Source organism: Enhydra lutris, unplaced genomic scaffold (genome assembly GCF_002288905.1).
Source record: "Enhydra lutris kenyoni isolate GAN:26980312 unplaced genomic scaffold, ASM228890v2 scaffoldscaffold24, whole genome shotgun sequence".
NCBI classification, from domain to species: Eukaryota; Metazoa; Chordata; class Mammalia; order Carnivora; family Mustelidae; genus Enhydra; species Enhydra lutris.
In genome coordinates, this window is record NW_019154108.1 from 26,261,552 (window position 1) to 26,285,868 (window position 24,317).

The 24,317-nt window shown below is 36.2% G+C and overlaps 1 protein-coding gene across 2 annotated transcripts in view; it reads left to right on the forward strand.

Annotated features, from left to right (window-relative positions):
• Positions 1-24,317, forward strand: part of LOC111150846 (ring finger and WD repeat domain 2) — a 249,971-nt gene that overhangs the window by 24,355 nt on the left and 201,299 nt on the right. The window contains exons 2-6 of one of the 2 annotated variants that reach the window (XM_022508477.1): positions 765-824; positions 8,930-9,027; positions 15,943-16,019; positions 16,707-16,826; positions 21,819-21,887. In XM_022508477.1, coding sequence (XP_022364185.1) covers positions 765-824; positions 8,930-9,027; positions 15,943-16,019; positions 16,707-16,826; positions 21,819-21,887 — 424 coding nt within the window. The remainder of the gene's footprint in view (positions 1-764; positions 825-8,929; positions 9,028-15,942; positions 16,020-16,706; positions 16,827-21,818; positions 21,888-24,317) is intronic. The other variant, XM_022508479.1, reaches the window with a different exon arrangement.

Genomic DNA, 24,317 nt, shown 5'->3' on the forward strand with positions numbered 1-24,317 from the left:
CCTCTCAGAGATTGATAACTAACTCCCTTTTGTTGGCCAGAACTATGTTGGTATGACTTGGTATTGAACTTGCCATATCTGGAATTAGTATAGAATGGTGGTTAAGAGCATGGACCTAAATTTGAAAATCAGTTGTGTTACTTCCTAACTATGTATGACTTTAACATGTTTGTGCCTCAGTTTCCCTCTATTAAATGAGTCTGGTAATATGTACCTATCAACACTTTGTTGTGGAAAAGATTAAAGGAGTTAATATATGTCATTATTTTAATGGATACCATTTGTACTATTTTAAGTATTAGTTGTAATTTACTGTCTTCTTTATATAGTAGAGTTATTGGTACTGGAATTGTAAATTTGTCAATCAAGGAACTAGGTTTTTTAGATAGGAAATAAAATAGCATTTGCATTAAGTGTTTTTGAGTATAGGGATGGTTGAAAAAGACAGTAGAACTTTAAGGGCTCTTGTGACTGCATTGCATTATTAAAAGTTATAGGTGAGTTAAAGCATTGGGGCCATTTTAATTTACTCATTTAATTCATCTTAGAACTTGATGACTTTTAGTGCTGTCTTGAGCAAATTGTCATTTTATCCCCAATCCCCTAAAGCACCTTCATCTCTACCGAAATTCTGTCTTATTGATAAATGTTTGAAAACTTAGCTGTGTATTGATAAATGATTTCATTGATATTGTTACCAGCCTTGCCAATTTATAATCACGCTACTGAAAAAAAAATCAATGACTTCTCTATTTTCTTTTTAGCCCTATCTGCTTTGATATGATTGAGGAAGCATACATGACGAAATGTGGCCACAGCTTTTGGTAAGATGATTTTATTTAGCAAAATTGTCTTGATTTTTAACTCGTGTATAAGTGCAGCCAGTGAGAAGTTAGGTTTTTAAAATAATTTTGGTTATCTTATAACTTCTTTGATATATTTTTATAAGTTCAGCAGCTCAAGGCAGAAAGCCTATGGTTGGTGCATAATTTCTGTGGAATACTTACATTTACCATTGTCCTTACAGGTGGATTTTAAAACTTTTGGGTTGATTAATTATTTTAGAGTTTTAATTACTGTTTTAGGAAATTGAGGGGTACTGCATAATCAGGATGGAGCATGTAGCATCTTTAACTCATTTGTGGGGATAAGTGTGAGACCCAGTAAAGGAGGTTAGAAAGTCATTGGAAAAGGATATAGGGGATTAAAAAGATCTGTGTTTTCTTTAACATTTTGCTCGGTGTTATTGTTAGTTGCTTAGTCTTGTATATATGTCACATTAATCTGTACGTTTAAAAAATTTTTAGTTGTAAAATACACATAACATAACATTTACCATCTTAAACATTTTCAAGTTGAGTAATGTTGTTTGTTTGCATTGTTATACAATCTCCAGAATTTTTATCTTACAAACTGAAACTATATACTTTAAACTTTAAAGTTTTAAACTTTGAACTATATAATTTAAACTATAAACTTTAAGCAACTCTCCCATTTCTTTCTTCCCCCTAGCCTCTGTCAATCACTATTTTACTTTGTTTCTGTGAATTTGACTATTCTAGATACCTCATATAAGTAGCATTAAATAGTATTTGTATTTTTGTGACTGGCTTAATTCACTTAGCATAATGTCTTTAAGTTTCATCCTTGTTGTAGTATGTGTCAAAGTTTCCTTCTTTTTTAAGGATGAATAGTGTTCCATTGTGTGTGTATACCGTGTTTTATTTGTTCATCTGTTCATGGGCATTTGGGTTGCCTTCTTAACTGTTGTTAAGAATGGTGCTTTGAACATTGGTGTCTAAATATCTCCTTGAGAGACTGGTTTCAGTTCTTTTGGATATATACCCAGAAGCAGAATTGCTGTATCATATGATAGTTCTGTGTTTAATTTTTTGAGGAACCTCCATAAACTTGTCATTTTCTCTTTTTTTTTAAATAGTAGCCATCCTAATGGTTATGTAATCTGTTTGTTTAATTCCTTTTGTTTATTTTTGATTGGGGGTGGTATATTCAGTTTGCTGTCAGTCGTGTCTGTAAATCATTTACACTGTTGATATACTGGGTGTTATTACCAGTTTGTAAGTATTTTAGTTTGATTTGGAGCATGATGCAGCAGTGATAGGTATATCCAATCTACCAGTCATTTAAAAAGAAGTTCAGAATAAAAATAACTTTCTTGGCCTGTACTATGCTTTTTATTAAAATATGTTATTAAAATAAGCAATATGTATTCTTGTTTTAAAAACAAGTTTTATTGTCCAGTAACCTGAGATGTAAATGTCATTGTTTTTACAGTCTTTTTTTTTTTTTTTTTTTTTTTTTTTTTCTTTTTTTGAGTTTTTCTTGTTAGGGATTGTTGGTGTTTCTTTCCAAATTTTTTTTTCTGGTTTAAAAAAAAAAAAAAAAAAAAGACCATCTTGCCTTAAATAATTTAGATTTCCTGGTGTATCATTATATTGACATTGTTATGGTTGATGAATAACTTTCTGCTCCTTATTGCCACGGAAGTTCTGGTCATGTGTGTCTTGCTTTTAGATTGATACATGTATGGTCTTGGTCTTTTCAGGCTTATTGTTTAACAGTAGTGTTTCCTTTGGTCCATTAATTGATCTAGCACCAAAGCATTCCATAGGAAACCATATACCTTCCTTGGAGACTTTAAGTTTCATCTCTGGAAAATTGGGTGATATAGATTAGGCTTTCTCTGCCTTTGGAAGTATTGACTGTTGAACAAGATAATATCTGTTGTGGGTGATTATCCTGGTATTGTAGATTGTTTAGCAGTATCCCTGGCCTCTACCCAGTAGCAGTCCCTTTTCTCACAAGTGTGACAACCAAAAATGTCTCCAGACATTGTCAGATATTGAGTAGGGGACAAAATTGCCTACATTTGAGAAATACTGATATAGAGCTAAAAGAGCAGGGTCTTGAAGTTGGTAAACCAGGATTCTGGTTCTAGCTCTTTAACTTGCCTTTTATTTGTCCAGTCACTCAACCTATCTCTTCCGCTGTCCATCTCTACCTTCTCTTCCTACTCCTTCACCATCTCTTCTTTCATAGTTCTGAAGGTGTGGATGTTTGGTACAAATGATAAAATGAGGATTTGAATTTTCCTAACTGCCCTCCTCAACTTATATAGTCACTGTGGCATTTTAAAAGGACACTGAAGAGTCTGGTAAATAAGTACAATAATCTTCCTTTGCTATGTTCTGAAGTGTAATAAATTACTGATTAACTTTATAATTAAATAGTCCTTGGCCTTTCCAATGAGTCCCATAATCTTCAAGGTGTCTCGTTAGTTCATTGTTGGAAACCCCACTAGTTTCTTAAATATCTGTTTTTCCTTTCAAATAAAAATAGTTTAAGTTTAGATCCTTGTTATAATTCAAGTGCTGTTGTAACCTGGTGTGTTTTAAAATATGAATGTGTTTTAAAATACCTGCCAGAGAGCAGGTTTTGGTAGGATAGAGACCATAAGGTTGTCAGGAGCTAGTCAGCTTGGAGACTGGCAGTCCCATTGTCAGGCTTGTGAAACTGTGAGACATTTTGTACTTTTGTCTACAGCAAAAGCTCATAATTATTTACCCTCTCCTATCGTGTGAGGCCATTGGAACTTCAGTCATTAATGGTAGCCTCTTGGATCAAATCTTCGCTAACTTGAATGCTGGCTGGTAATCTGGAGCTAAGCAGTGTTAGCATTTCCAGGCTCTGTCCAAATTATTAACACCAAATCAAATTGGACCACATGAACTGTTTATCCCTAGTCTTACTTATGAATAAGGTTGGAGACGCTATTCCCACTTGACAGTGAGTCTGCTATTAGCTGTTGTATTTGGCTTCTTTGTGATATTAGAGATAAGGTTTGCTTTTTCCTTTGCCACCTCCAGCTTGCCCCCTGCACTCTTCTTCTCAGACCTCATGTCTACCAAGTTCTGATTTACTATTTTGTTTCATTACAAATTAATTATAATTAATAGCATCCCTCAGTGTTGTTCATCATCCAGCATATCTGTGGTCAAACCTGGTTATCAGCTTGTCTTTTGGAGCTTTTGATTAATTAATTGTCCTGTACCTTGCTGTTAGTCTTTCTTTATACCCGGTATTATATAGGACTACTGTACTGATTTGTCTTTGCTGTTCTTGTTTAAAGTCTCCTCTTTTTTGAGAATTTTCTGATTATTCACAGTTTTGTTTTTTTTTTAAAGATTTTTTTTATTTATTTATTTGTCAGAGAGAGAGAGAGGGAGAGAGAGCAAGCACAGGCAGACAGAATGGCAGGCAGAGGCAGAGGGAGAAGCAGGCTCTCTGCTGAGCAAGGAGCCCGATGTGGGACTCGATCCCAGGACACTGGGATCATGACCTGAGCCGAAGGCAGCTGCTTAACCAACTGAGCCACTCAGGCGTCCCAGATTATTCACAGTTTTTTCTATGTACTCACCCCTGTTTACAGAGAGAGAAAAAGGTATTCATGATAAGGTCTTATTTACCCTAGTGTCTACAATTACTTATAGAAAAATGAGGAGAAACAGAAAGTTCGTGTATTGGGGGTGGGTGAATAGAGGATTTCAGAAAACATTCAAAGAGGTCTTTGGATGGTTAAAGTGGTATGGTGTTCTGTGTATTACAGGCAGTGCCCTAAAAGTTAAAAAAAGAAAGAAAAAGAAAAAGATATTTATACCTTACAGTAGGACTATACTTTTTTTGGGGAGGAAGAAACAGAATAACCATACATCTATGGAGAAATACTCATTTTAAAAAAGTTACTGAAGTATAGTTGACATAATTGTTATATTAGTTTCAGGTGTGCAACATAGAAATTAGACAATTCTGTACATTACTCAGTGCTCACCACCATAAGTGTAGTTACCAGCTGTCACCATACAGTGTTATAATATTATTGATTATATTCCCTATGCAGTTCTTTTCATCTGTGTGACTTATTTATTTTATAATTGGAGGTTTATCCCTGTTAATCCCCTTTGCCTATTTTGCCCATGTCCCCATCCTCCTCCATTCTGGCAACCACCAGTTTGTTCTTTGTATGTATGAATCTGTTTCTGCTTGTTTGATTGTTCATTGCTTTTGTTCGTAGATTCCACATATAAATGCAATTGTATGGTATTTGTCTTTTTCTGACTTCACTTAGTATAATACCCTTGAGGTCCATTCATGTTGTTGCAAAGGGCAAAATTTCAAAATAGTCATTCTTCATTATCAGATATACACTTAATAAACATAGGCACCCATTTATGTCTGCACATTCTAGTGCTGAATTACTATTTTAAAGAGTTTTAGTGTGAGTAGCTTTTGAAAACTTCTCAGATAGACCCAAGATATATATCCCTATATCCACTTCTCAGATAGACCCAAGATATATATACCTATATCCCCCCATCTTGATCACTAGTCTAGACACTTATCCTTCTTTTGGAAATCAAAATTCCACATCTGGAATGGTGATGGTCAAGTAGAGTTATTGTGAAAGGAATAATTGAGAATTTCTAGTGGTGTTTTTTGTGACCCAGAGGACAGCATGTTTCTTTTTTGTCTATAGCTATTTTTTTCATGCATTGAACATTTATTTAGTTCAACTCTAAGAGGATATTGTGCTAGACATTGAGGTTACTGAGATGAATTAAAACAAATCCTTGTTTTGAATGAGCAAATAGAAGAAGGGATTACAGACACATACACAGATAAGTACAAAATAAGATAGTTACTATTTCTCAAACTAGGAAAGGTCTGCCGCGGGGTGTTAGTGAGGTAGTAGATGCTATAAGATAAACTTGATGCGGGGCGCCTGGGTGGCTCAGTGGGTTAAAGCCTCTGCCTTTGGCTCAGGTCATGATCCCAGAGTCCTGGGATCGAGCCCCGCATTGGGCTCTCTGCTCAGTGGGGAGCCTGCTTCCTCCTCTCTCTCTCTGCCTGCCTCTCTGCCTACTTGTGATCTTTGTCAAATAAATAAAAAATCTTTAAAAAAAAAAAAGATAAACTTGATGCATCTTGTCATGTCAGTTTTATACAGTGGTATGTAAGTTGATGCATTTTCATTTTGTAGTATAGATGGATATTACCAATGCAATGGGGAAAAGTCACTTGAACTTTTGTTCCTGAGGACAGTTCCTTCTTCCTGCATCCTCGACTATTTTTTTCTTCTAGGAGGATGGTGTGGTAGTAAACCTACTGACAAGGGATGTGATTAGGTTGCTGAAGGTAGGAGAGAAGGATACTCTGTTGGACTCTGGGATAATTCCTTGTATAGTGACAGTCTCTTTCTCTGGGGTAACAACTTAGCTTGTTCTTCTTACATTATTGGCTCATTTCTAACTATCATTTCTTTACAAAAGGCATTTGCTAAAACCCAGAATGCCCTTCTGGTTATCTGTCAACTGCTTCTCTCATCTTTAATAATAACCTTCCCAGATTTTCTGCTTCATCACTTGGTTTATTTGAACTTGCAGATTTTTTTAAAGGGTTAAATCTTGTTCTTTGGGGATATTTTCTGGTAATATGAACTCATTTCCATTTTCCCTAGCAGATTATAAGTGTTTCCATGTTTTAATTGCATAACTGCTTTATGCTTTTCCCTTGCAATAAAAATGAAAACGAAAACAATTTGTATATTTTTTCCTTCACTGAAATTTCTACGTAGGAGATTTTCTGTTAGATATAGAACCTATCGTGGTAATATGGCAATCCTAGCCTTGTCATAGTTGCAAGAGGTGATGTTATTATTTCTGGAACACTGTATAAGTCATTTGTTTTGTTTAGTTTTAAATACCACAAAGTTTTTTTTTTTTTTTTTTTTTTAAGATTTTATTTATTTATTTGACCGAGATCACAAGTAGACGGAGAGGCAGGCAGAGAGAGAGGGGGAAGCAGGCTCCCCACTGAGCAGAGAGCCCGATGTGGGGCTCAATCTGACCCTGGGATCATGACCTGAGCCGAAGGCAGAGGCTGAACCTACTGAGCCCCAGGCAGCTGGTCATTTGTTTGTGGATGTATCTGAGGACCTGTTTTGTGGCAGCCGTTGACTCTGATGGTCAGGTCCTTGTGCTGTGCCAAAGACCATCACTGCAGTTCTCTGTGATGTCGTTTTTATTTTAACTTACCTTGAAAGTACCAAATGTGAGAAGGGAAAGTAGTTGTTAATGAGAGAAATCAGAGAAACCTGATGGTTGTAGGTTTCTGTTTTGATAAGATAGAGTGAAGTAAGTGGGTTATAAAAATTAGCTTCAACTTCCAAAGCTGAAGTAAATTTATAGTAATTTGGATACAGAATAAAAGCGGTGCTGTCTCTTTAGGAATCTTTTTTATAAAGCACCCTTGTGATTTCTTTGAAATAATTTTTTTTCTGATTTTTAGGAGTAGTGCCTTTTTGCTATAAAAACTTGTGGGCATCTTTTTTTTTTTTTTAAAGAGATTTTTTTAATTTATTTACTTATTTGAGAGAGAGAGTGAGAGAGAGAGTGTGAGAGGGGAGAGGTCAGAGGGAGAATCTGACCGCCTGCTGAGTAGGAAGCCAGATGTGGGACTTGATTCTGGGACTTCAGGATCATGACCTGAGCCGAAGGCAGTTGCTTAACCAACTGAGCCACTCAGGCACCCAAAACTTGTAGACATCTAAAAAGAAAAAGTTTCCTGTAATTTTATGGCCCAGGGACATATACTGTAAACATTATGATGAATATATATATAGTTTTGTTAATTTATATATATATATATATAGTTTGTTTTTTTTTTTTTATTTGGGGGAGAGACAGAGCATGAGTGGGGGTGGAGGGGGAAGGATGATGGTGGTAGTGGTGGGTGGGGGAGGGGCAGAGGGACAATGGAGTCCATGCGTTGGGCTCCCATTCCAGGTTGTGGAGATCATGACCTGAGCCGAAGGCAGACGCCCAACCGACTGAGCCACCCAGGCCTCTCTAGTGAAACAATATTTAAAAGATTTTTTTATTAAAAGACGATACATAATTGCAAAACATCAAATATTACAGAAATATATATTGTGAGGAAGGAAACATTTCTTGTAATCCTCTTTCTTTAACTATAACCACTAAGAATTATTATTTTTCATGGCATATAGTTACGTATTGTAATGTGATTTTTTTGGGTATTTTTTGGATTGATGTTTACCAAATTATTTAGTCAATTTTGTAGTGTATTAGTTGCTTCTAATTTATTTTGCTATTTACAGATAATCTTGAATTGAGCACCTTTCTATGTATATACCTCTGCTCATTTCCTTAGGGTAAATTCCTAGAAATAAAATCATTACATCAAAGGGGATACACAACCTTAAGGTTTTCCATACAACTTGCCTTCTGGAAATGTTGTGGCAGTTGCATTTCCTTCAACAGTACGTGAGGTTCGCATGTGCTCCTTAACTCTGATAGTATTTTCTTTAATTTTCCATTCTGTTTAGTAAAAAATAGTATATGATTTAAAATCAATTTTTTTAATATTACTGAAGGTGGTGATTTTCTCATTCTTATTGACTAATGCTTTTCTTGTTGATCTTTCTGTTTTTCTCTTTTTTTATTTGAGTGTGCTCTTTTTGTATTAAGGATATCAGCACTCTAAGAACATGAATAGTCCATTTGCTTAACTAAATCATAGGCATTTGCTTTTCTTGGGTGTTGTTATGTAGTATTTAAATTGCATAAACTTAAAAGTTAATACTTTTTTTTAACATTCTATATCCAGTAGACTTGTTACTCAAGTTCATTTTTAAACATTAACTTTTGTATACTGTTACCTAATAAATGCTCTGTATTTTATTATAATAAAATATAAGCTGAAATAAATTTGATAACAAATTACTTGTTTTAAATGAGAAATAGAAGACTTTATAGGCATTATTTTATGACCAGTTTATTAATCCTTTACTGATTTAATGAACCCTATTTTATTTTTTTCCTGCTAATAGCTACAAGTGTATTCATCAGAGTTTGGAGGATAATAATAGATGTCCCAAGTGTAACTATGTTGTGGATAATATTGACCATCTGTATCCTAATTTCTTGGGTGAGTCTTTGGAATGATTCTTTATTATTTAAAATATTCTATCCCCAAGAGTGTATGCTGGCAGAAATTTATTCAGAAAACATAGTATAGGGGTAAAGCAAGTCTTTCTCTTCTATCCACCTGGGTGTTTTCCCCAGTCTTCATTATTTTGTGATGTATTTTCCATACCATGTGTTGTTAGTACTATATGATATTGTTGTTAAGTTTACAGAACCCTTAGTTTCTTATATAGATGGTGGGACAGAACGTGAGGTTAAAGGGGATGCCAGAGGTCCAGAATACCTGTCTCTTTATACAATGTGGTACATTCCTGCTGGTTGTGCTTCTGGGGTGGAAGTAAGGGTCAGGGGAAGAAAGTGTTAATGGAGAGAGGGAAAAGGTAGGGAGAAACTTGGGTAATTGGATTTCTGGATAGGGGACGAGAGCCTGTGACCTGGGGAGGCAATTGAAAAGTAAAAACTTGGAGAAGGAACTTAGGAAAAGAAGAAACATTGAGTGGCGTGATACTCTGCAGGACTGGACTTAATGGGCTAGATTGGGTAGAAGGGAAATCAAAGTCCTGCGAAGTAAAACCTTGTGTCCCTGAGCTCAGAAACATGGATTGTTGCTGCTGTGTGGGCTCTAGAATCTTTTCTTTTCTTTTTTTTTTTTTTTAAGATTTTATTTATTTATTTGACAGACAGAGATCACAAGTAGGCAGAGAGGCAAGCAGAGAGAGTAAAGGAAGCAGGCTCCCCACTGAGCAGAGAGCCTGATGCGGGGCTCGATCCCAGGACCCTGGGATCACGACCTGAGCCGAAGGCAGAGGCTTTAACCCACTGAGCCACCCAGGCGCCCCTCTAGAATCTTTTCTATCAGTTGTCATAACTTCAGAAAACTTCTTTTGGAATGGTTAAATACAGAAAGGAATCTGATCTTCCGACAATTTTGGTGTTTACTAAAACTTTCAGGCAACATTTTTTAATGAGTCCAAAAGCTGGAGATTCTTTTATGTGGATTTCTTTTTTTTTTTTTTTTTTTTTTTAAGATTTTATTTATTTATTTGACAGACAGAGATCACAAGTAGGCAGAGAGGCAGGCAGAGAGAGAGGAGGAAGCAGGCTCCCTGCTGAGCAGAGAGCCTGATGCGGGGCTTGATCCCAGGACCCTGGGATCATGACCCGAGCCGAAGGCAGTGGCTTTAACCCACTGAGCCACCCAGGCGCCCCTTTTATGTGGATTTCTAACTAGAGGGAGCACTATATACCAGTATGGAAGGACTTTCAAAGCATAGTACTATTTTAGTCAGAAAGTGATATACATTAAGTATATATTCTCACATATATCCGGTGAATAGTGAAGTCACACTTAACTGATTTTCTGAGCTGGAAATTATCTGGGTGATGATCTAATTTTTAACCTTTTCTTTTTATGGATACTAAATTTTTGTTTTGGGTAATTGGAGTGTAAGTATTTTATGTCCATATTTGAAGTCTTTTAATTATAGGGCAGCTTGTAATGTGATTATGAATGTCAGCCTTGGAAATAACATTTTATCCTGATATATCTTTTTCTGTTTTTCTTCCCATCATCCTTCCCCTCTTTACTTGTACAATAATATTCAAATTCAGGATGCCTGGGTGGCTCAGTTAAGTGTCTGCCTTTGGCTCGGGTCATGATCCCGAGTCCCGGCATTGAGCCCCACTTTGGGCTCCCTGCTCAGTGGGGAGGCTGCTTCTCTCTCCCCCTCTCCGCCTGCTTGTGTTCCCTCTCTCACTGTGTCTCTCTCTGTAAAGTAAATAAAATCTTTAAAAAAAAATATTCAAATTCATAGCTTCCCACATTAGGTAGACAGGGATCCTATGCATTCAGGGTGCCATTGAGATCTATTTCTTTTATTTATTTTTTAACACTTTTTAAAGATTTTTATTAATTATTTGACAGAGAGAGAGAGAGTGAGAGAGGGAACACAAGCAAGGGGAGTGGGAGAAGGAGAAGCACGCTTCCTGCAGAGCAGGGCGCCCAATGGGGGCCTTGATCCTGGGACCCTGGAATCATGACCTGAGCTGAAGGCAGATGCTTAACCACTGAGCCACCCAGGTGCCCCTTGAGATCTATTTCTGAATGTGGAATTCCATCTTGTTTTTTCCTTTACTGAAAAAACCCTTCTGAGTTATTTATTTCCATTGCTTTAGCTTGAGTTTCCGTGATTTATTTGTATAGCGTCTGTGATTCTTGGTTGGGTTGAGGACCTTGAACCTTTTTTTTTTTTTTTTAAAGATTTTATTTATTTATTTGACATACAGAGATCACAAGTAGACAGAGAGAGAGGAGGAAGCAGGCTCCCTGCTGAGCAGAGAGCCCGATGCGGGGCTCGATCCCAAGACCCTGAGATCATGACCTGAGCCGAAGGCAGAGGCTTAACCCTCTGAGCCACCCAGGCGCCCCAGCACCTTGAACCTTTTGAAGTAATTTCAGATTTCTTCTTGAGCATGGTAAAATAAGTGTATGTTTTACAATTTTGAAGGCTACTAAGTAGCCTTGCACTTTTTTTTGTCAATAGGTTAGGACCCTTCCCATTTATTTATTTATTTATTTAACTATTTCATTTATTTGTCAGAGAGAGAGAGGGAGAGAGCACAAGTGGGCAGAATGGCAGGCAGAGGGAGTCTGAAGCAGGACTTGATCCCAGGACCCTGGGATCATGACCTGAGCTTAAAGTCAGATGTTTAACCAACTGAGCCACCCAGGCATCCCAGGACCCTTCCCTTTTAATACTGTACGTTTACCTGAGTCATGGATAAAGGGCTGAGCTATACATTTTCTTTAACAGTGGTCTTCAAAACTTTTTTGCTTGGGTGACTCATAAAAATTCTGAAAATGTTCTTCCTCACGTATTGAACCCCATTTAAAATTATCATCCTCAAGTTTTCTTTATAACTTTAAGTGGTAGTAAATGATGTAACTTTAGGAGTGTTATAAATTAATTATTTAAAAATAAAGCTTTTATCTTTTTTGAAAATGTATCCAGTGAAATATCATAGTGGTTTGATATTTATCATCAATTTGAAAATAGACACCTTTCATTAACAATGGGATATTTTATTTATTCCTTTTCTCTTTGAACTTCTACTTAAATCGATTATCATCCACATAATTTTATCCTTATATGATGTATTTTCATGTTTGAAATCTGTCGATCTATCTGTAGTGCTTTTCTGTAACAGAAATGTATATAAATAGAAACTATAGACATAAAAATTTTTTTGAACATAATTTAAAAATCTCAAATATTTTTTCTGGATTATTATTGAATTATTAGTATGTAATTGGTCAAACATATATTCACGAATTTTATAAAGTATTAGGCATAAATATTTATTGAAAACATGCTGCTTAATAACGTTTGGTGCTTTTCTCAGTTCTGGTATCCTTAGTAGTTATTACTAGGACGAGGAATGAGTTCCATTTGTATTCTTTTTATTATTCGTTTGTTCATTTATTTAGGATCATCATAGTTTTTTAAAAATTGAGATATTATTGATCTATAAATTATGTAATTTTAAGATTTTTCTTTTTAAAGTGTAAGTTTTAAGAAGCTTTGCTTACATGAATAAGGTGATGGAGCTTGAAGGAATTTTGTTAACAATGTTGCTCATTTTTTTGACTTTGTTCTCACGTAAGAAATTAAGATAAAAAGCATTTTTAAATTAATCAGATTTTATTTATTCATTTGAGAGAGAGAGAGAGAGAGAGCACAAGCAGGCAGAGTGGCAGGCAGAGGGAGAGAGAGAAGCAGGCTCTCTGCCAAGCAAGGGGCCCGATGTGGGACTTGATCACAGGACCCTAAGATCATGACCTGAGCCGAAGGCAGCTGCTCAACTGACTGAGCCACCCAGGCATCCGAAAAAAAGCATTTATTGATTTATCATCAAAAACAGTTTTAATGCTCAGTTAGTTAACAAGTCAAGTCCTTTCTTTAATTTTAATGAAAGCAAAGAATTAGAAGCCAAACACTCAGAGATTTGATTTTTTGGTCATTTATAATCATTTACTTTTTTTGTTAAGATGAGTACTTTGATTTTTCCTTTCCTGCCCTAAACACTATACCACAGACCCTTTTTCTACTGACTTTCCTTCCTCCAGCTCTTCTAGCTTCCACTATATTCTATTTCATTAACCCTTTATACCCTCGCTCTTCCGATACATTCACTATTCTTTCCATCCTGCTTGTTCTTGTTACTAGAAGGTTCTTGCAAGGTGAAGTGTTCCTGTCCCTGTTCCCATCTCGCCCACCTCCCCCCAATTCCTGCAGTTGCTCTCCTCTGCTCCTGCCAAGACTTGCTCTCTAGCTCTCCCTATCCCTCTCTCCAGCTACCTGCCCCCATCTCTCTCCCTTGCTCAGTCTCTTTTCTAGCTTTCTCTGTCTATGTGTAAAATTTATAAATTGAATTTTATCACCTTTCTGAATAACATTATTATTCTTTGAAGGGACAATGTGAATGCTAAGTTTAAAATAACTGTTAAAAAAAAAAAGTATAGAACATCCTTACTACTGCCAGGTAGTGTCCTAAGTGCTTTGTGTAAGCTAACTCATTTAATTTTCAGTCCTATGAGATAAGTACTCTTGTCATCAACATCCTCCTTTGGGTGAGGAAACTAAGGTACAGAGAAGTTCGGTTACTTTTATAAACTTTTACAATAGTATTGGTGGAATTGGGATTTGGTCCTAAGCCATCTGTTCCACAAGCATATATGCTTTAACTACTCTTCTGCTTCTAAAAATATAGTTACTAGAATGGAAGCTTTAGCAGTAGAAATGCATTGTTTCTTCTTAGTACTGTGGCCATTTCAAGGGTCCAGACACTTAAAATTATGGATATAGAATATCCTTCAAATTCAGTGATATGTGAGCTTTCTCAGGAAAATGCAATTTGGTATACACATGTAAAGTATTAAAGTTGAAGTCCCAATTTTTATTCAAATGTTTAATTCTGTAACTGAAACATTGATCTCTTATTTATGAGCTTCTCTTTATTCCCACTACATTAGTTCGAGCTCTCCTTTCTCTTTCCTGGGTTAGAATGGTAATTTTGCTTGTGAGATACATACCAGGCTCTTCAGAATCAGGTTCCCATCTATCTTCAATTCCAGCCTTAGTTCATAACCTATCAATCATTAACAAAATCACTTTGATCTCGTGTTTCAGCCATATTGATTTAAAGTCAATCTTATCTCCTGGTCTTGTATGACTTTAACCCCTTCTTTCTCACACCCTTCTCTTAATTCTTTTCCACTTCTTTTTCTGCTTAATGAATCTCTGTGTGGATGTTATGGCCCAATTCTAATGTCACCTTCTGTGTGTAGCCTGCCTATTTACACATGATTGTTCCTTGTCCTGTGTTCTTTGTAAGTGTGCTTCAGTGATAGTACTATCACATTATGTTATACATACTGTGTCATATATATTTGTCTTCCTACTCAGAGTTGCTCAAGTCTTAGATTGCATCTTACTTAGATTGAGTCTTACTTATCTTTGAAGCTTGGATTCTTAGTATGGGCTTGATACTTCTCCGGTTTGTTTGGAAATATTTATAGTTGGATTGTGGTATAGTGGAAAATATTAGATAGTTGGATTTGTATCCCAACTCGGTTTTGTACTCTGTGTCACCATGAGTAAGTTCTTGATGCTCCCTGTAATATTTCCTCATCTCTAAAATGGGGAGAATAACCCATAGGATCATATCTATAAAGTACTAGCCTAGGGCTAAACTGATTTAGTGCTAGTTTTTTTTCTTTTTCTTTCTTTCTTTCTTTCTTTTTTTTTTTTTTTTTTTTTTTTTAGTATTTTATTTATTTATTTGATAGTATAAGCAGGGGGAGTAGCAGTGGGAGGGGGAGAAGCAGACCCTCTGCTGAGCAGGGAGCCTAATGCAGGGCTCCATCCCAGGATCCGGCATTCATGACCTGAGCTGAAGGCAGACGTTTAACCAACTGAGCCACCCAGGAGCCCCTAGTTTCTTACTCTTTATCAGACTTTTTTTTTGTTATTGTTTGTTTGATGTTATCAGTTCATCCTTAAAGATAGAAAAAAAGGATTTGTAGAATTGGAAATTCAGTGGTTCAGGGATATGATTAAGTTCTTCACATCTTTTTGTTCCTCCATCCTAGCATGTATTGGTTCTTTGACTAGCTACTCTAAGATTGTAGGATGGCTCTGAGTAGTTCCAGCATCATCTCTTAAAGAAGGGAGGGAAAGAACTTCTTTTCTTCCTATCCATTTCTTTCTGAAAGACAGCATACCCTTCATTGATTAAAACTGGGTCACGTACTTAATCCCATGTCAGTTATTGCAAGGGTATGAATGCTAAGATTGGCTTAAGTTAGTCAAGAATCATGATGTTGGGCTGGGGTGAAACCTAGCTTTTCTGAAAGCATGTGGCTTAGAAAAAAATTATGTTTTGTTTTTTTTTTTTAAAAAGGGGGTGGGTGGGATGGTTTTGGATAGGTAACTGACATTATCTGCCATGGTATTTATAGGAAAGTAACAAAAAGAAGAACAAATAAGAATCTCTAGTGACTACCTTAGAGAATCAACCAGGTACCATGTGGAGGACGCAGCAGACCAGCACAGTGAGGAATTGTCTCCCCCAGGTGCCTACAGTATCATAATTGAGATGTGTACGAGAAAGTACATATTCCAGAGAATTCTCCTTTAATAATAGTGGTAGTAATAACAGCAGTTGTAGCATTAGAATCTGTGGAAAATTGTTTTCTAATTTGAAATAAAGTGAAAGCCTAGCATTTTCTGCTTAGCATTTTTCTAATTTGGGGGCTTTTAAAAGTGAAAATAGAACCCATTTAAACAGAACAATTGGATGATCATTTAACAACAATACAAATTATATGTGCTTTTTGTTTTGTTTCTCTTTTCAGTGAATGAGCTCATTCTCAAACAGAAGCAAAGATTTGAGGAAAAGAGGTTCAAATTGGACCACTCAGTGAGTAGCACCGTATGTTTCAACTCTTATTACTACTTTTTAATAAATTTCAATTTGTTTTTATTGGGTTAATATTAATTAATATTAGAGCTTAGTATGTCATTGATTTTCTTTAAGAAGAAAATTTGTTTAAGATTATTTTGTATAATAAAGAACTTTTGTTATCTGCATTGTGTAAAATTTAATGATCATCTTTTGAACGGTCTTCTGGAATCACATTGAGTCAGAATTGTCTTGTAGTACATGACATTTGGAAGATTATATGGCAGGGTGCAACTACGGTTGGTAATTTGGAAAAACTTTTGGAAGATTCTCAATTTAAGAGAATCAGTCCTAAATTATTGAGGGAAGTGAGCCTAAATTAGTACCTTACCAAGTACAAAGTTGAAAATATGGCTAGACAAATAATTAAAATCCAAGCACTTATTTTGAAGGGAGTTTACACCTTTAGACATGCTCACTTAACATTTGTTTTGAATATGCCTTCTGTATCTGTTACCCAGATTGATTTAAGAGAGAAATAGTGTTTAATTATAATTAGAAGGCAATGGGGAACTATTGGCTAGGAAGGAGTAGGTCAGAATATTATAGTATATTTTTGATATCTATGTAATAAACATAATTAGGAAGTAGCAGTTAAACATTTTAGGGTCTCTAAAACAGTCTTCTTAGGAAGTTACTATGTTTCTTCGTTTTCAGAATGGCCACAGGTGGCAAATATTTCAGGATTTGTTGGGAACTGATCAAGATAACCTTGATTTGGCCAATGTCAACCTCATGTTGGAATTACTAGTGCAGAAGAAGAAACAACTGGAAGCGGTAAGTGGCAGTTGAACTTTATTTTATTTATTTATTTATTTTTTATTGTGTTATATTATTCACCATAAAACACATCATTAGTTCGTAATGCAGTATTCCAAGATTCATTGTTATGTATAACATCCAGTGCTCCATGCAATATATGCCCTCCTTAATACCCACCACCAGGCTCACCCCCTCCCCCAAACCCCCGTCCCCTCTAAAACCCTCAGTTGGCAGTTGAACTTTAAAAAATTTTAAGTGGTGGTCTTTATTGCATTGAAAAAGATCTAGAAATGTTTAAAAATAGTAGGATAGTATCTGTCACTCAGTCCGTCCAATTTTATTCAGTAAGAAAGAGCATGCACAAGGTATCACTTCTAACAGTCCCCCCTTTCAAGTAAAAGACAGATTTCTTATAAGTTGTGGTGGCTCATTTATATTCAGAACAACTGAGTGATAAGAAAGATCATGACAAAATACAATTTCATTTTATTTTATTAAAACAAATTTTTTTTTTTTTAGGTTTCATTTATTTATTTGACAGAGAGAGAGATCACAAGTAGGCAGAGAGGCAGGCAGAGGGAGAGGAGGAAGCAGGCTCCCTGCTGAGCAGAGAGTCCGATGTGGGGCTCAGTCGCAGGCAGAGGCTGAACCCATTGAGCCACCCGGGCACCCCTACAGTTTCATTTTATTTTATCTTATTTTTTTTTTTCAAAGATTTTATTTATTTGACAGACAGAGCTCACAAGTAGGCAGAGAGGCAGGCAGAGAGAGAGAGAGGAGGAAGCAGGCTCCCCGCAGAGCAGAGAGCCTGATGTGGGGCTCGATCCCAGGACCCTGGAATCATGACCCGAGCCAAAGGCAGAGGCTTAACCCACTGAGCCACCCAGGTGCCCCTACAGTTTCATTTTAATAGGGAACAGTTATATTGGTCATTTGTCTTCTAATGAATATATTCCTTGCTAGATCTTCCCTTATTCACATACGAGATTTGGAAGATAAAATAGAGATTATTTTTACCTACATAAAATCCTTTTAGCAGGTGTTTGTTCGTGGCAGCTGTAGTGTATGGCTTAAATAAAGGCGTTTAGAAAGATAGGAACTGTAACTAAATATATCCTGTTTCATGTAATAAAATAATAAATGTAAAATTGTGTTTATTTCATGTAAATAAATATAAGTGATATAAAGTATAAACAATGTAAAATGTTTATAAATAATATAAAATGTGAATTTGCATGTATTAGGAATTGAATATGATCCGTTGGAGCAATTTACACCTCAGCCTAAGTCGGTATCCCCCTGACCTAGCTGAAACAAAAGTGGGAATCTACTGACAGGGTAAGGGAGTGAGTAGCTGACATATGTGAAAAGGAAGTGTTTAACAACCATTAAACCATATGGTTATTAAACCATATGGAGCCATAGCCAGCTTTTCTGGAGACTATAAGGAAATAAGATCAGGCATTGAATGTTGGATCATTCTTTGGTGCTTCTCATGTCTGTTTCTTTGGGACAGGTCTGATTTTCTTTTCTTAGGTATTTATAACATAATGTGATCATTTGCACTTTCTTCATCTATATTTATTTATTTTTTGATAGAAGAAAAGGGACTTTCCTTTACAATTTCAAAATTCTGTGGGTGGATTACTAATATAATTTAGATCTGGATTCCACTTGATTGAATAGGAATCTTAGTAGAAGAAGGAAGTAGCTTAGGTTGTGCTTACCAAAATGATTCTCCCATTCTAGGTGGGAGGGTGGGCAGGGCTGGTGGAAATTTCTCCCATATTTTTTGGGAAACGGGCCTTTATCTTTAATTAATTTATTTATTTTAGTTTTACTTAGGTATAATTGACATATAGCACTGCATAAGCTTAAGCTATACAGCATAATGACTTGACATACATGTATTGTGCAGTGATTACCACAATTCTCTTCCTCAGCCCCCCTTCCCCATGTTCACACGTGTGCTCTCTCTCTTAAAGAAATAAATCTTTGTGAAGTAAATTGGGCTCTGAGCTGGGCATGGACCCTGCTTGGGATTCTCTCCCTCTCCCTTTGCCGCTGGCATGCTCCTGTGTGTGCTCATGTACTCTCTCTCTCTTTCTCTCTCTCTCTTTCAAAAATAAATAAATAATAAAAAAAATTAAAAGAAGTTTATATAAAAAGTTTCATATTATAGTTATCCTTTTGACATATGCCTCTTTGTTTACTTTTTGAGGTTTATGTTGGTAAATATAGATCTAGTTCATATTAACTTATTAATGGTAACCCATTGCATGAACATATCTGTTCCCCTATGGTAGATATTTACGTTCTTCCTAATTCTTAGCTGTGAGTGTCATTATTACATTTAATATTGTTATACATGTTTCCTTGTGCTCATGTATATACACTTAGTGTTTTAAGGAATGAAATTACTGTTTATAGAATTCACATGCACATTTTAACATATCAGATATTGCCAGGTTGCTCTTTTGTACTATATGAACACCTGGTATTTTCTCATTTTTAGTTATTGCCAGTCTGATAGTAGTCTGATGTGTGTGTGTGTGTGTGTGTGTGTGTGTGTATGTGTGTGTGTGTGTGTGTGTGTGTGTGTATTATGTGTGTGTGTGTGTGTGTTGGATGTTGCTACTTTTCCAAATAGATATTTTGGTAACTGAATTTTAGTTGAATTGCGTTGTCAGACAACATGATTTATATGATTTTAGATTGGGTATTTTTCTTGAATTCATTTTATTTGCTTTGTGGGTTTATCATGGTAAGTTTCTGTTTTGTTTTTTAGTGGTTCCTTTTGTTTTTCGTTTTTTGTTTTGTTTTTAGATTTTATTTATTTGAGAAAGAGAGAATATGAGGGGGTGGGTGGAAGAGCAGAGAGAGAAGCAGATTTCCTGCTGAGCAGGGAGCCTGATGTGGAACTCTCTCTCAGGACCATGAGATTACAACCTGACCTGAAGGCTGATGCTCAACTGACTGAGCCACCCAGGGACCCACTTTTGGGTCTTTAATACAATTGTCGTTACATTGTGCCTTCAAGTCATATCCTTCATCTATCTATATTTACAGGAATCTTACAGTAACATACTTCATTTCCCCTCTCCCGGCCTTTGTGCTATATTTTTTCCTATAGTTTATTTCTATATACTGATAGGGGTTTATTGAAAATACAATTTTGTCGGGCTGCTGGAAAGATGGCACAGTAGGAGGATCCTGGGTTCACCTGTTCCCGTGTGGCCACCTAGAGAACACCTACATCGGCATAAATAACCCAGAAAGCAACCCGAAAACTGGCAGAACACACTCTGCAGCCCTATAGAGATAAGAGGCCACAACGAAGCAGATCCATTGTCTCTGATTACTCTTGGCAGGATCCCATTAAAGCAAGGCCACAAGCCTGGCAGTGTGGGCACAGCCCAGACAAGGGTCAGTATCACAGCAAAGTAAGTCCTGCTCCAGGGAGAGGGGAAGATAACTGCACACCAGTCTGACTGTGACCCCAGCAGTGGGCTGAGGGCAGGCAGCTGGTCTGACTGCAGGCCCTGCCCACAAACAAAAGCTTCTCGGGACAACAGAGGGAAAGTGCCTGCAGTTTGGCGCTTCTTCATCTCTGGCAGATACCTGCGCTGACTCAGCTCAAGCCCAAGGCCATCCTGGACCAGCCCACTAACACCACAGGCACACCAGACTCTGCCCACAACAGGCAGAGAGCCATTGCAGGCTGGAGTGAAGGCAAATACAGCCCAACCGCAATGAAAGGGCACCCCTGTAGCAACACACATAGAAGACATCCCGAAGCACTATTTTCTGGTGAAAAAGAGACATTGCACTGCAGGACCTCTTCTTCATAAAGCCACTACTTTTAAGTGCGGGAGGCGTAGCTGACTTTCCTAACACATAGACACAACAATGGACAAAGTGAGGAAAGAGGAATATGTCCTAAATGAAAGAGCGGAACAAAATCAGAGCAAGAGACCTAAACAAAATGGAGATAAGTAATATGTCTGATAGAAAATTTAATGTGCATAAAGATACTCTCTAGAATTGAGAAAGGAGTGCAGAACCTCCATGAGATCCTCCAACAAGAGATGGGAGACACAAGAAAGAACGAGTTAGAGCTATTGGACTCATTAAATGTAAATAAAAATAGACCACCTGGAATAAATAGCAACCAATAGGAAGTAGAGGAACAGATCAGCCACCTGGAGGACAGTATAATGGAAAGTAATCAAGCTGAGCAGATGAGAGGGGAAAAAAAAATACACAAAATGAGAATAGACCCAGGGAAGTCAGAGAGACTGTCAAGCATAACAGTCACTTGATAGGTATCCCAGAAGGAGAAGAATGAGAAAAGGGGGCAGAAGATTTGTCTGAAGAAATAATAGCTAAAACTTAACTGAATCTGGGGAAGGAAAGAGAAATCCAGATTCAGGAGGCACAGAGAGCCCCCAACAAAACCAACCCGAAGAGGTCTGCACTAAGACAGAAAGTAAATAAGATGGCCAAAAATAGTGATAGAATATTTTAAAGGAAGGAAAGAGAAAGGAAAGCATGACATGGAAACCCCATATGGCTATATTTCTTAAAATTAGTTTTAGTTTTGGGGAAAATGGCTAGTTTTCTTTTGTTCCTTAAAGATTTTGTTTATTTCAGAGAGAAAGAGAGAGGGAGAGCTCACATGGGGGAGGGGGCAGAAGGAGAAGCAGACTCCCCACTGAGCAGAGAGCCTGATGCCGGGATCCATCCCAGGACCCCGGGATCAATCCCAGGACCCCGGGATCATGACCTGAGCAAAACACAGAGTCTTAACCAACTGAACCACCCAGGCACCCTGAAAATAGTTTGATTTTAAAAATGCCAGTTAGTAAATAGGAAAACTGATTAAATAGTAGTAATAGGCTAAATGGATGCATTAATTTGCTTCATACTGGTTATACTGTGGTGTTAAAGAAAACTTTGAACTCGTAGTTATATTTTTAAAAGAACAATTATAATTTTCTATTATAGGAATCACATGCAGCCCAACTACAGATCCTTATGGAATTCCTCAAGGTTGCAAGAAGAAATAAGAGAGAGGTATATTATTTTGTATGTTTTACATAATGTCTCATTTACTGTTGCTGACTGTTCCCATTTTTTCCCCATTTTTGTAAAGGCATTACATGCTAAAAAGTTTATTTAAACACTTAAAAAGTGTTTAAGTTGTAGGCAGTTTTCTAACTCTTTGTTATTTTAACTTCTTTTACCTTAGAACTCTTTACTTTAAAAATCCCTTTTTGGAGATGTGCTGAAAAGTTTTCTGTAGGATTGAATACAATGACTTACCTCAAAGCAGCAAAAAATAGAAAATGGAATTATCAAATGACAGCCTACCCTTCACCCTGAAAAGAAAATTTAGGAAACTTTAGATAATATAGTCTCAAGTAGAGAGTGTTTTAAATATTTCTTATGGCAAAAATGCATGCTGGGGGAAAATGCAAGTAAAAATATAGCTACCTACTTAAAACTTGGAAAGCATAAGACATGAAGGATAGTGAAAAGATAATTTTTAATTAATAATCTTATAATCAGAATGTTCTAATTTAACGTTCATAAAATTCCTTAGTCATTTCAGACTTGTACAAAATATGGGAAAATCAAAGGTAAAATCCTGTGCTATGGGGACAATGCTGATATAACTTTGAAAGCAGTCTTATATTTAAATTCCTAACTGTCACAAATCTTTTACATTTTTATTTTAGGTTGTCTAATTAGGTTTTTAGTCATTTAAAAAATATATAATGTGCTAATAAAAATATATGATGTGCTAAGTTCTAGGCTGTCTATTATTTTTAAAAATAAGATGAGAGATGTCTTTATATTGATGAAGTACTGTTAGTGTACATTGTCAGAACCTTTACATTATCTGAGTTTGGTATTTCCCCTTTTTTGATTATTCGTGATATCTATTTTTTTTAACTTTTTCATACTTTGTTCAAATTAGATTTTTCTGTATTATGATATTGTTAACAGCTAAATATTCTTTACATGGTTTATGACTTTTTCTCATCCTTAAGCTTTGCTGAGCTAATAATTTTGATTTTAATATGTCCAATGACAAAAAACATTATCTTCACTATAAATTTAAAATTTCTTCCTCTCTGTTGCTTCTTGGCCTTTTGGCTAAGATCAGGTGTAAAATTTATTCCTCTCAATTTTTTTTTTTCTTTTTTGGGTACTTTTTCAACTTTGGTATGCATGAGAATCACCTGAAGATCTTGTTAGGCCCCATAATCTGCATTTCTAGCAAGCTTCAGGTGTTGATATTCTTGGTCCTTGGACTACATTTTAAATAGCAAAGCTGAAAATACTGGATGTACAAATAAAATCACTAATTTAATATGTACACTCAACATCTTTTTGTTGTAGAAAATTCTTTGGAGAAGTGATGGTTTTTCACATTTCATTTATACTTCCCAACTTTAAAACAGAATGAAATTGTTTTGTAGTAGTTCCATATGCTTCTTTCTGCCTTAGACTTTGAACTCATTGAAAGTGGGATTAAGTACATGAGAAATTACCTGATAATGAATGAGTAAATGACTCAATTAAGTGTATAGTTGAAATATGAGGATGTTTGGGGGTTAAATTAAATGGTTGGTCATTATCTGTGTCCTCTATTATTTAAGGTTTTTATTAGCCCCTGAGGTTTTTCACTGCTTTTGTAGGGATCTATTAATGCTTGCAAAAAAATTGTTAGATTTGAAAATGTCTCAGGTAATAAGGATACAGCATGTAGCTCTAAAAAAAAAACCCTGAAGATTCTGAGATTAATACCTTACTAGCAAGCTGATGAGTTAGCCTGTCACAGTTTCACTTGTGCTGTCTGTTCCATGAGACTTCTGGGCTGGAAATAGAGGACTTTATTATGGCACATCTAGTACAGCTGCTGCATGTTTGCATATTTTCTCTTATCCTCAAGTCCCAAAGGGGCGATGTAGAGATGGGCTCAGGTGAATGCTGCACATATAGTGGATTTATGTAATGACAAAGGAACCCAGAGCTTAGAAATTTGCAGTCTTTTAAAAGGGTCTGCTGGAAAACCTGTTTAGTCTTTGCCCTTCAGGGAGATACCATTTTTATCATATTGATCAGAAAACAAATCTGTCCTTTGTCCTGGAAAAAGTCACCATTTCTGTCTTGCCAGGGTGTTTGCTTTAGAAACATCCTTGAAAAGTAATTTGGAACAAAAGCTATGACAGCATGTTCTGAAATGGGAGAAATCAATAGAGAATTGTTTCCTAGTAAATAACTCTTCCTGGTGATAGGAATTTGTCCTTTCTCTGATGTGGTGGCTGATGGCCTTGAGTAATACCTTCTGAGATACTGTGTTTGATCACATAGCTCTTACTATCAGTGTTTCTATATTTTATTCATTAAATATCTGGGTTAATTGTGCTATAGAATTTTACAGCTTAACTTTACTTTTATCCTTGTGATTAAATGATTTGTTTTCCCCCCCTTGAA